Source organism: Falco biarmicus, chromosome 5 (assembly GCF_023638135.1).
Source record: "Falco biarmicus isolate bFalBia1 chromosome 5, bFalBia1.pri, whole genome shotgun sequence".
NCBI classification, from domain to species: Eukaryota; Metazoa; Chordata; class Aves; order Falconiformes; family Falconidae; genus Falco; species Falco biarmicus.
In genome coordinates, this window is record NC_079292.1 from 36,563,110 (window position 1) to 36,576,632 (window position 13,523).

At 40.4% G+C, this 13,523-nt stretch overlaps 1 protein-coding gene across 7 annotated transcripts in view; it reads left to right on the forward strand.

Moving 5' to 3' along the window:
- GRIP1 (glutamate receptor interacting protein 1) overlaps nucleotides 1–13,523 on the forward strand; it is a 328,959-nt gene that overhangs the window by 89,968 nt on the left and 225,468 nt on the right. For 6 of the 7 annotated variants that reach the window (XM_056341974.1, XM_056341975.1, XM_056341976.1 and 3 more), the window contains exon 1: nucleotides 7,174–7,687. The exons of the other annotated variant lie outside the window; for it this stretch is intronic. In XM_056341974.1, coding sequence (XP_056197949.1) covers nucleotides 7,555–7,687 — 133 coding nt within the window. In that variant the 5' untranslated portion in view covers nucleotides 7,174–7,554. Of the gene's footprint in view, nucleotides 1–7,173; nucleotides 7,688–13,523 lie in introns of those variants that run through there. 7 annotated transcript variants of the gene reach the window in all.

Consider the following 13,523-nt stretch of genomic DNA (forward strand, 5'->3'; position numbering starts at 1 on the left):
TGTGTGAGAACTTCATTTAATGTCTTTGCTAGGTATTTTTGTTCTAGTGAGCTGTAATTTAATTAATTATTATTTTTTCTAGTGCTCTACTTACATTTTAATTATAGTTAGAATTGAAATATGCCATTTTTGAAGACTTGAAATGTAATGTTTTTTACTCAATGAGGAGAAAAAACCATATTCATATTCCAAACTACTTCTCCATATGTATTTCATCATTGATTTGAGATATACTTTGTGCATAAAACAGACACAGTATGCAAAATCTTGGTAGAATTCCCTCTAGCCATTTGCTATGTTTCTTTAGAAAGATGGAAACACCTTTAATTCAGACTTCTCAAAGAATTATGTTCTAGTTTTAGTATTTTTAAAGTATCAATCTACTGCTTCAGCCCTTGAGGGGTTTTAAATATGGTTAGAGTAGTACTCTGGTTAGCTTTTCTTGTAGAATGATTATTGGTGTCACACAATATTAAGCAAACTCAAACCGTTTTTTGTACTTAATTTTACCTAAGCTATATTTCCTTGGGGGTGGTCAAGCTAACATTTGTTTCTGCATACGCGTGTATTCTAATTACTCACTTATTTAAAGCCAAATAGGCTTGGAAAAAGACGAAGAAAAATAGAATGTATGCAAACTGCATACAAAAAAAAAAAAAAGGCAAAAAGCTTCTTTTCCCTGAAGCATACATTCTGCATGAAATTCAACTTGACAAGTGACCCTTTCAAAACAGTGCTACAAAGATTTCTCAGCATCCTCCATATATGAGAGGCAGTGTACTTGTATTAAAACTCACAAGCAGCTCCCCAGTTCTCTCTAAATGAATTTAGCCTCTTCCTCTATCCTTTGTGTTCTACTTTATCCTCATTCACTGTGTTGGCATTCATGGTTTTATGTGCACACTTCTATGTGAGAAAATGCTGCAAAAAGCAAAACCATTGGGATATTAATATGAAATAATATGTATATGATAAAATACAATAAAGAACTCCCGCAAGGATTTGCTGGCAGTTGCAGGGTTGCAGGTTTCTCTTGAAAATGTGGTGGTTCACTTACAAAAAAAAAAAAAAAAAGGAAGAGTTACTATTTAATTTAGAACTAGGTGACAGAAAAGCTGAACTCTAGCTCTGAAGTCTTGCATTCTTTAATTCAGGAGCAGAGGGAAATGATAGTCTATGATCGTAAAGTGAGCAGCAATTAACAAGAATGTGAGAATGACTTGTGAAACTGAGTGTAATACATCAAAATTAGAGCAAACTAATAATTTAACAGTATATGAGAAGTATCCGATCTTTAAAATAATAGTAGTGAATGACCAGTATTTTATCACTATGCAGTTCTCATGCAGCACTATTCCAGAGATGGCGCACTAGTTTGCGGGGTTTTTTTCTTTTTTTCTCCTCTGTTGTCAAATGAGAGACATGTGCAGTGTAATATTTAGTATGTCCCATGCTTTTGATGGTCTCTCCAGGCATCTTTAGGAAAAGCAGAGAACTTGAGTTCAGGAGCTTGCTTCAGAGGGCTTTCAGGTGGTACAGTGGTACCTGGGGGTGGAGGTGGGGGGGGGGGGGCGGGCTGATAGTTTTTCTTCACAGACAGTGTTGTCTTTGTACACAGCACTGCTGCTGCATTTATGGACTGTATGATCTCACAGTGCTTAACAGATTGTAAATTACAGGCATTTGGTAATTTTCAAATTGATAAGCTCACATTTTACACTAAGATATTTAGGGCAAATTTTGAGTGGAAAATTGCAGCCTTAACGTGAGCAATTATGACATGTAAACAAACATCTGCTCTTGAAAAATCAGAAGGTCAGGCAAGATGGTACTGTAAGATGGATAAGGGGAGTAGTTCCTTTGTCTATTACTGCTGGTCCCCAGAAACAATGACAGCAGATTATCAGAGACATCCCTTGATTGAAAGAGACAGAGAAGAAACGGTTCTTCCCTTTTGAGCTTTACTGTATCTTTGTGGTTTAGGGCTTGAGGGAAAAGGGAAAGAGAACTATGTTTTCTGTTCAGCCAACCTCCAAGAACTGTTTATATTCATCTTAATTTTTGTATTGTGCATTTATAATTTTGTGGGGTTTTTTCCAAGGAAGTAACCTGAAGCAGGTAGGTCTCTGTGGCGGCCATCGTGTGTTCTTTTCCATGGCTGCCTCCCGGTGGTAGCATTCCTTCCTCTAGCAGAAAGCTTTTCAGAGCTGCCCAGAGAAGCAGAGGGAGACACAGGGAGGGTTCTTCCATCTAAAATATTTTTCTTTTACACACTGAAGCATGCTGATGAACAGGATGCAAAATACCTCTTAGAACTGTTAATTGGTGCCAGTTCCATTCTGTAATTATGATTCAAAGTGTTAGAGAGGCTTGCTTGGTATACAGGCTCTGGTTTCAAAACATAATGTTTGCAAGCTGTGGTGGGTTGACCTTGGCAGGATGCCAGGTGCCCACCAAGCTGCTCTATCACTCCCCTTCTTGGCAGAATGGGGAGGGGGAGGAGGGAGAGAAAATAAGATGAAAATACCTTGTGGTCAAGATAAAGGCAGTTTAATGAAGCAACAGCAAAAGTTGCACGTGTGGAAGTGAAGGAAAACATCGGCAGGCAATGTTTGGTCACTTCCTGGGAAGCAGGGCTTCCGTATGCGTAGTGGTTGCTCCTGAAGGCAAATGTCCTAAATAATGAATGCCTTCCCCTTCTTCCTCCTCTGTCTTAGCTTTTATACCTAGCAGATGTCATATGGTATGGAATGTCCTTTTGGTCAGTTTGGCTCAACTGCCCTGTCTATGTCCCCTCCCGAGATCTTGCCCACCCCCAGCCTGCTGGTGATGGTGAGGGGGGATGTTGCAGAGCCAGCCCTGATGCTGTGCCAGCGCTGCTCAGCAGCAGCCAAACCACTGGTGTGTTATCAGCACCTTTCCAGCTACCAACGCAAGCACAGCGCTCGCTGTGGGGGCTGCTATGGGGCTCAGCCAGACCTGATACCCAAGCCCCTTCAAATGGAAATCCTTGTTAAATATTTACTACCTTAATGGCTTATCCTTGGATAGCAAAATGTTTTTCCTACTTCTTTGCCCAGTTTCTGGAAAAAGTGCTGTAGAAAATAGGTGTCACTCATGAAAGTTTACCTCGATAACTGCATAGCTAATTTTGTGCAAGTAAAATGTTAAATGCAAGTATCTTACATGATGATGAGAGACCTAATCTTTCCAATGGGTACAAAGGCAAGTTAAAGCTTAAATGCTGAGATCTGTCTTTGAGAGAATTATCGATGGCTGCAAAAACATTTATGCCTCAGCTCAACTATTTGAAAAGAACAGTGTCTTAATGGTATATTTGTTTTATTACTGCTGTGAACTCTTTTCCAGTAAGTCACTGACGAGAGACAGATCCAGTTTGATGGGGCTTCTTCTTAACTTATACAAATCAGTTATCAGAGTGGAGAATGTAAATATTATCTAATTGGTGTCACTTGGCAAAATTTTTATTATGCAGATCATGCCAGACACAGCATGATATTCCTTGCTTCTTCTGAGGAAGTCACCTTGGAAATGGCAATAGAGCACTTGCTTTGATTGCAGTAGGTGTATTCATGGAGAAAAGGATGAGCCAAAGAGCTCGAGACATATTTAGATTGCAACTTCTGTTGTGGCATCATAACACCAGAAAATCAATTCTCAAAATTCTAGTTCAGAGAGAGCTTCAGAATATCAACCAACACCTAATTTTACGCCCTCTAGGCATAATTATTCTATTCTCTTTGTCATTAAGGGATGAAACTCATTGTCGTCTTTGATGTTTTACGTTTTAAAAAGTTGAAAGCCAATGTTTGTTTCTTTCTCTGCTCCTCCCATAAAATCAATATGCTTTTCTGGAACTGTGATATATGTCTATTAGTTTCAGCTTTTTTATTCCTTTTCAAGCAGAAGGCTGAAAGAGCCATCTTCATTTCCCGGAAGGGATGAGCTGTTTGCCACAAGAAGCTGCAGAAGGGTGAATCCTGAGCAGTGGGGAAAGCAGTAGTTAGCTGTTTGGTTTGGGTTTTTTTCTAACTACAGTAAACTGTGTTTGTGAAACTGAATTCTCTGCTTATATGTTTGAAAGTAGGACTATGATAAAATATTTACAGGTATGGCATGATGAGTAGCTAATGAATGTCTCCAGTGTTCTCAGCAAAGCAGTGGAGGTAGTACGTAATGCATATGAAACATGTTTTGTTCAGAAATTTATGGTGTAGTGAAACACTTAATATTCTGACTCCTATTAATGTATAACAACATTGTCCTCAGTTAAGGTATTTCCGGAATTCTCTGTGAATTGTCCTGAATGCAGTAATATTTCAGGGTGGGGAAAATCCTGTCAAAAGCTCAGCTTGCTCCAGGTTACAAAAAAAACCCCAAAACAAAAAAAAAACCCCAAACAAAAAACCCAAACAAAAAAAAAAACCACCAACAACCCAAAAAAACCCCAAACAGCTGAAACTTTGTCTCTACTGTTTGCATTCATGCAAAAGGAAACAGCTGTATAATTTACATGCTGGTGAGACTATATGCTTTTGTGATAGAAACTGTGAGCGTGCTTCTGCGCCTTCAGTTCAGGAGATGGAGCCTGCCCTTGTAGACCGTAGTAGTTGGTGATATACAGTGAAGAACACCCTGTGCTTATCTGAAGAGTGCTCATGTTCCCCTTCAACCCCTTCATGCTTTACATACAAGATAGGTGGGACCCATTACCATGAACACTGACCAGTACTACCATTTAGTGCATTTTTTCCTGCTTTACTACATTAGCCATCTGTTCATGTGATGCACCTCATGAGCATGTGAAGAGAACGGAAGGTCCATTGCGCAAGGTAATGACACACTTTCTAAAGCTCAAAATTTGCCCGGATTTAGGTCAGTTCTCTCTAGAAAATGGTCAGGCAGTTGGTGTACTACATCTGGTGTTTATTGTGCTAGCTGAGATGATTTGGTTGCTCCCTTGTCTGCTTGTTTGCTGTGTTGGTCTTGTTATGGAAAGGACTGAAGCCTCCCTGAGGTGCGCTGAGGACCAGGGAAGCTGCTTCTCCAGCAGAAGCTTCTGCTGCAGCAGCATGTTTAGCAACAGAGGTGCTGGAGAAGGATGTATTTACTTGATGAAAGCCAAACGTCTGCTCGATTGTGGTTTTCAGCTCTCACTTAGAGACCAGTTTAAAAACAAGGAAGTTTTTACATTTTCTTCTTTCAAAATTATACAGCTACTTTTTAATTTAATGTTATAATTTAACTTCAGGGAATGGTGATGGCTGCAAGACTTGTCTTCAAGATGAATGTTTCTGACACCAATAAGGAATTTTTTGCACATCTGTCAGGTAGAGTATTCTACAGGAGCAAATACAGTATCAAAACATTTTCCTCTCTGAAAAGAGAGCGCTGCCTGTGCTGTAGGCTAAGTCTGTCTAGTTTGCATGTTTCATGGTACTAATGTAATGTTTTTGCTGCTTGTTGGCAGAGCACAGAAAAGATATGTGAATTGAAACCTTCAGAACACACAGTGACCCCTTCTTAAAGATCCATATCAAAAGTTTTATTGGCGTTTTTTATTTTTGGTAATATGCCTGTAATAGTCCTCTAAGGTCTTTACCCTCTGAAAGTTGGAAGCTGTGTGATAAAAACAGACTTGTAATAAAACACAACCTTCTTATAGAAGTTACACTAAAAATAATTCTGATAGTGTCCTCAGGGTGTTCATCAGCCAGCAACAGCAGCTGCATTTTCACAGTGGAAAAGCAGGGGCTGGTAAGGTCAAGGAGGATGAGTCTTTATTCCTGTGGGGAGCATGGTAGGAGCATCCGGGGGTGTGTGTGAGTTTTTATGGATAAAATGGATGTGGGTTTGTGACAATATTGTTTTAAAACACCTGGGAAGCTGGAACAAGCCTGAAAGAATTCCAGTGCCTGCTTTTTGTGTGTGTTTGGTTTAGGACTCTGATGGCAGGTCTAGCTGATCTCTGCTAGTAACTTTTATGTATTTCAAAACTAGAAAATCCCACCTCAGTTCTGATCCGACTCTGCATACTTCTCTTGAAACAATGATAAATTGCAATCCTGGCTTTCGCTTTGCTGCTACTTTCACGTTTTTAAAAACACTGCCCTGCTTTGCTCTTTGCAGAATAATGACTCACTGAAATGTCTGCATCACCAGAAACTAGTCCCACCTCTGCGTGCTCTTCATTTTCCAGGTGATGACCCTGTAAAATCTGTTTTACAGAAAGACTCTCAGACTTCCTCAGGCTCATGGGTGCTAAATGGTATCGCCTGCGAGCGTGAGTGCGGGTGACCATGTTCAGTATGTGGTTTGGCTGAGGCAACTGACTGATGCCCGACTTGTGCCAGCAGACAGGAGAGGTCCTGCTGGACTAGAGACCTCACTTGGCTGGCTGGAGCACAGTTACAAAAAAACCCCTGTGGTGGATGTCAATGTGATAGGATTCAAGCAGCCACTGCTTTTGTTCTTGTGCAGGAGGGAAACTTCATCAGAAACACGGATGAAATTCCAGCCTTATCTTAGGGAATGTGTGTGGGATTCAGGCACGCAGCAAGAGAAGAGAGCCAGCACCTTTTCAGGCTTTTTTGCTCCTGTCATCCTGTACAAAGGATAGTCAGCTGTACCTTATTTTTCAAGTTTTTAAAACTCTGCTGGGATTTTAAATGAGTATCATCATGGTGCGCTTGTGATGTTGCTTCCTTTGTTTGCCTATTGCAATATAGCCTGGCCAGCTCTATAGGAGACCTGTCTGTGGAGTGCCTTTTAATATTTAGATCTAGCAGTGATTAGAATACACTAATGCCCAGTGGGTATATGTGTCATTTTTTAACAGCTGCCGAGCTTTCTCCCTGCTGCTCCAATTAACACATTCAGCGCACACTTGCCGGTGAGTGGGCTGTGTGTACGGATTAAACCACTTTTGCTATTTATTCATCCAGCATATGTGATGCCAGAAATGGATCGGTGTGTTTCCTGTTCTTACAACAAATGAAATCAAACGGGATCCTGAGCCTGTGCCTGGGTAAATATGAGGGCAGAGTTTAACCGGCAAATGAAAACCTGTTTTGCCTTGAGATATGGTTCAGTCCATTGACTAACATCTATCCCCGCCTCCCAGCCCCTCTTCAAATGATGGAGACACAGGATAGGGAGCTCTCAGTGCTGGGCTTCCCCTTGCTGGCAGGCAGGTCTCTTCAACTTTGTCCTCTGCTGTTTAATAACTGCTTGAAATACTGAGTTTCTCCTTTCACTTCAGTATTTTCCTCCTTTGTCTATTTTAATGTTGAAATATTCCAGTCAGTAGATTTGATAAAGTCCACCCCCCACCCTTTTTTTTTTTTTTTTTAAGGGAAAACAATATGCTTCCTAGTCACAGCTGAGATAAGGGAGGGGTTTTTTAAATGGTACTGGAGCAGCCGGTTGCAGGCTGCAGCTTTGCTCCAATGCTTGCAGTTGATTCATGCTGGGACAGCTCTTTGTGAAGCAGAGGGCAAAGGGGGCTGCTGGCTAGTGCTGCTGAGGAAGGAGATGGAGCGCTTCTTGGGCTTCGTCAAGCAGATAAGAAGATCAAGAAGAAGAAAAGGCAAAAAGTACCGGCCAGAGGAGGATTACCATGAGGGCTATGAGGATGTCTACTATTATGCCTCAGAGCATTTTCGAAGTAAGTATTTTGCATGACCTCATTTTCCTCTGGCTGTGACAAATGTTATGCTTTTAAGATGTTTAAAAACCCTAAACCCACCAAATGCAAATGGTATTCCTCCCTTGTTAGAATCTGAGCCTTGTGCAAGCATTAAAACGTCTGTTCCTGTTAGGGCTTTATCTGACTGTGGCTGCTGATGAACAATACAAAGCAGCTGAAGTGGCACAGCTGCTCTCAAAGTGGGGTCTGTATGCAAACCCAGGTAAGATTTCAGGTGCAGCTGGAGTCTGATGGCTGGAAACCTTTGGTTAAAACACTTTGTGCTGAGAAGTGATAGGGTGGCGCTAGCCCTTGTAGAGTGCCTTCAGAAAACCGCATGGATGTTTTAAAATCACTATAAAGGCAGCGATCTCGGATGTGTAAGTTGGAGTTAATGGTTAATGTTTGTTATCGAGTGAAAGTCTGTCTTCTGAGCCTCCACTGTGACCTGGTCTTTTCAGTTCGAGTAACTCAAGTGGGCTGCTTCCCTGCCGCGGGTCCAGGACCACTCATGAAGAATTAAGTGGTGGGTTTTGTTTGTGCTCACGTGACAGCAGCAGCTCACCCAAAACAAAAATAAACCACCTGCTCAGAAGTCCCAGTGCAAACTATGAGCAGTTCCCTGCAGCTTGTTACGGTTTGTCCCCTGTACCTGTCAGGCTTCGGAGCTGCCCGTCTGCCTTGGGTTTCTCCTGGAGGAAGGGACCTGCCCAGAGGTGCCCACAGGGACAGTGGGAGGGGAGCCACACTCAGCTGCTGCCCCGGGTGTTCTGCGGTGCTGTCAAGGTGAGGTCTTGGCAGCAGAACCAGTCATGCACAGAAAATAGCTTTTTTTGTAAAGGTTTCTGCTTTTCTGCCTGGTGGTTTGGGAGCTTTGCAGTGAAGCTGTGCCTTTTGTTGAACAGTCCACGTTTGATGCACTTTTTTGTTGTTCTGTACTATGTGAGTGGCTGTCAGAATCTTTTTGCATCATTTGGCTTCATTTCCACTTTGCTGTAATAAATCATAAGACCCTCAAATTTGTTTTAAGACAGAACGGTGACCGTGATTGTGCCTTACAGCACCGGAGTGGAAAATTAGGAAGCAAGAGATTTTCTTTTTGGTTTTCTCCCAGTGCACCATGCTTGCCTATCTCCAAAAGTAAACTAATGTAGGGTGCTTGGTTTTTTACTTGGTTTCTCCTTAATACACTTTTGATCTCTTTCAATTTTTAAGAAAATTTACCATGCTGATAAGGTTATAATTTGTCTATGTTGTCAAGACTTAGTTCGTGTAAGATAAAGACCTGTTTTGGGGATGATGCAGTTGTAACAGGTAACATACTGACATAAAAGCTTCTACGCAAGAACTAAAAATTTTAAATCTACTTAGCACTGAAAAATGTGAAGATGATGTATGTTAGTGAAGGCACGTAACTTTTTCTTGCTTTAATATGTAAATCAAAGGAATGTGTCAAGGCAGTATGTCAGAATAGTTCCCTGGCTGATTGTTGTTGTTGTTGAAGGTCTTTTAAATAAGAAAGCAAAACCCCTCCAAAAACTGTCATGTGTAATAAGGATTTCTTGAATGCTGATTAATAAATTATTAACTCTTGACTTAATGTAAGGCACTAAGATTGAGCTGAATATCTAATATGTTTTCCTTTTCCTTCTACTTAGAAAATAGATAGTACAGACTGAAGCCTGTGGAGGTCATGAGTATTTCAGACTGGATGAATCTGTGTCAGATTTTGAAGCGGTATTTACAATAGTGATCACAGTACTCTGAGTGGTCAAAATAGTGCACAGTTCTCTGGAGTTGGATGCACAGAATTCGCAGCTTCTTGCAGCTCCTTAGGCCAAACATGTCACAGGAGGTTTGAGCCTGGAGTCTTTATAAAGAGATACCACATCAAACACAAGTGCTCAAGTGCTTCTTTTGTCTGGTCTTTCCATGTACTATACATGTCACTATTTGGTTGGATATGTGCGGTAGCTACTTCAAGCAATGTACAAAATGCGAAAAGGTGCTGCTGGTGCTGCTATAAATGCTGTCTTGAAATTGAATTTCATGTAGTGGGGACAATTAAATGTTTTCTATTTAATTTAATTATGGGCTGGTGTTACGCTGTTTACTGTGCAAATTTAGAGTAACTGCAGAGCCATTCCTTCTGTATTCATATGCTTAGAAGAATGCGTGCTTGAGAAGATAGTTATTTATTAGTATGATACTCAGAATATCAGAGCTAATGAAATCAAAGACCTACTGTTCATTCAACTGAACAGAGTTGGAGCTTTTTTAGATTTAGTTTCCTCTCCCTGCATTGTTATCCATCCCTCCTCCATCATCATTTATCAGTTATACATCCAATTAGCCAGTGCATTTGAAGATTGTCTGAGCCAATCGCTTTATGAGCTTGTTACTCTCTTTTCCTCCCATTTGTGGTATTGCTTAGTGTGTTGTATGGAGGCAGAATTAACGGAAAACTGCAGAAACTACATTAGAATAACCAAAGGATCAAACCGAAAGAAAACAAAGTTAAAAATAGAACAGTCCTCTGGGAATCACAGAAGAAAGGTGACTTCAGTTTGTCCTTGGCCGAGCTGCGCCTGGATATTGAGATACTGTAGCTCCTGCTGTTAGGTATACTGTCTTTACTCCTCTGAAGCTTTGTTGTGGAAGACCACATTAGCTGTGATAGTGGGACACAGCTGCATGAGAGGAACGTGCAGTAGTGCCTAAAGCTCCCTGGGTAAAAAAGATCCCAGCTCTGGAGTCAGATGCCTTTTTCCTTGGACGTTTCATCCATTTTGGTTCAGTTAAACAAATATCCTTGTTTTAACCTGCAACATCAGCTCTCCTATTTTCTGAAGAGTGTTTTTCTGTGCTACATAATGCTAGAATAACTAAAATAATAATTTTGTTATGCAAACGCATATTGACTTTAGTGCAGTCATCATATTCATTTTGGTGAGATTTTGCAGTGTGAGCATAATGGGTCATGAAATTGTTACCCAGCCTACTCAGACAAGTTGGTACTTATTACATAAAATTATTTTAAAAGTATTATATTTATCTTGCACAGCATTGCAGCACTACCATTCAACCTGTTCCTTTTAATAAGGCTTTGCGTGAAAAAGGCCCTTGTCATATTATTACCAAGACTGATGGTGAACGTCAGCAGTGGTGTGTAGCAGAGCTGCCTGGAGCACTGCCAAAATGACATATATCGTTTTGCTGAAGTCAGGGTGGTTTGCCAAGACCTTTGAGTTTCAGCGTAGTCTTGAGCAGGAAGGTGGTTTTGGGACCCAGCCTGATTTGGTCACCTCTGACCAAAACAAACCCAAACCCCTTCTTCCCACGCTCCAGTCTGATTTCAGCGCTAAGTCTTTTCTTTAGCAAAACACTTGGAAGTGTTTGGGTTTTTTCCAAATGATTTTGGAACCTCATAGGTAATACAAAACCCAGGCAGGTTCAGAGGCCGTTGCTGTGAATGCTTACTGTTAAATTTTGTATTATTTATGTTACTTCTGGTTTCTGTCATCCACCTCCTTCTGCAAGATACTCTGTTTGCATTGGTTCTTCCTATTATCTTGTCGGCAGCATAGTCCACTGGCACAAAGGTTTTATTTTCTGTGTTGATGCAATGAACATATTAAAGAAAATCCCCCACAACGCTTAAAGAATTTTACTAGTAAAGTCCCATTAACCCAAAAGGTCCCATTTTTTTTTTTTTTTAGCCCTGACCTTAAAACATTCCAGTCACTCAGAGTCCCACAAATAATTTTCTTCTGTCCTTTGTCAGGGCCTAGTATATGTTCTTTAACCGGAGCATTGGTATTTTGGACAAAGTGGTCTGCCATAGATTATATGTGGTGAAATCATGTATCGTTTTTCTCAGTGATGCTCTTTATTAATTCTTCCGCAATTCTTATGTGAGAATCATCTGGCTTCTCATTTTTAGGACAGTCAGCCTCTTTGAATTTGTCTCCAAAATGCATGTGATGATCTCTCCTTTCTTTCTATTAATTGTCCTATCTCTTTCCCTGTGTCAATCATTGGAAGGTGAAGGTAAGGCATTTGACTCCTAGCCTAGCAAATACAGCAAAAAAAATTAAAACCCGAGTTTTCTATAACTCGGAGTTGAAAATTTGGAAATCAGTTGACTGAACTCTGGGAATAATTAGTTAAAATGAATATTGGATATGTGAGACACTATTTGGGATGATGTCAGCAGAAAAACTCCACTTGAGCGTTACTCTCCAACATGACTCAATGTTATGGTGTAGAAACTCCCTCAGCTGCCAAAATTGTAGTAACAAATGTCTTTGCCTTTCATACCCTGGGTGGTTTTAAAGCTGGATTAAATATTGATGGAAGAGACCTACTACTGAAATAGCACTAAGAGAAAACACTGAGGGAAGTGATATGCCTATGGTTTCTTAATGCTGCAGTCAGTAACTGCATTGGTCCTGTCCAGATTTTCTCCCCTTCGTAAATTGGTACAAATAGTTCTTGTTTGCAAGCAGCCTTGTAAATTTGATTGGGGTTGTAAAAGAATTAATGGTTTTATGAGTAATGTGGTGACAAGGGTGTTGGATATCTCTAGCTCAGGTTGCAGAGATGTTAATTGATCTTAAGGGTGAGGAATGCAGGACGACTGCTTTTCCTTTTACGAAGAGTGTGTGTTGCTAGCCTGCAGTTCAATTGGATATGTGTGTGTGTGTGGTGGGAGTTTCTCCTCCCATCACAGATCTTGTCAAGTCAGTACAGTAAAACCTCAGCTTTCATCGAAACTAAAGGTAATACATTTGTCGCAGCCTACAAGAAAAAAGGCTTTTGGTAACCGGAGCAGAGAGTATGGCAGGCCTTGAAAACACAGTGAAAATAATATTGTTTAAAATAACTAAAATTTATTAAAGCTTCTTATTTCCTTCTCCTCAATGACTGTTTAATGATTGTTGTACCCTGGAGATTTTCGTTAATGTGTTACAGTTCTTCAGTATTTCTGTCTGTTTTCCGTAAGTTGCTTTTTTTCCTGAGGTCTGGATAGCCCTGGCACCACAGTTCAGCACGAATGGAACGTGATGCCCCTGTCCAAAGAGACCCTGTCACCACAGGGTTACCATCCAGTGTTGGTTTGTGAGCCAGGCATGGTGATAAAGGCAGCAACTGTATTTGAGCTTTATTGCTTGGACAGACAGTGTCAACTTTTCCTATTCAGAGATTTCTGAATGAAACAGAAGTGGTAGCAAGCAACTGTTGTCTCTGCATCCACTTCCAGGCTAAAACTTTCCCTGTACAGGACCCAGTCACAACATCTTCTGTTTTGGATAAAATTCATGCACTCATTAGATAAAGGTGTTGTACCCTCATGCAGTTTCTGTTGCTTTTTCATCTTCATCTGTGTTAGATACTGGGGTTTTATTAAACAGTTGGTCATTGCATCAAGTGCACTTTTGTATTTTATAGCAGCTATCGTATTGCAAAGGCTTGTTCAACTATGATGCTCTATGTGAATATTTTGGAAGTTATCCTGTTTATCGACAGTCTTGTTCATCATGGTGGTTAGTGATTGTATACTTTCTAGAAGAACCCAAGAAGTGGTGAAGAATTACATATTATTCTCATTTTATAGACAGCAAACTAGTAGGAATGAGTTATATAAAGGAGAATATTACCAGCTCTTGAGCATCCCATGAAATTATTTAGCCTGTAAGAAATATGCATATATTAAAATCTTATTTTACTCCTTTCTTGTTTTATATTGGTTAACAGCATGTAAGTCTTGTGACAGGGCTTATGTTTGTAGATGCTTAAGCTGTTTGAATAGTGG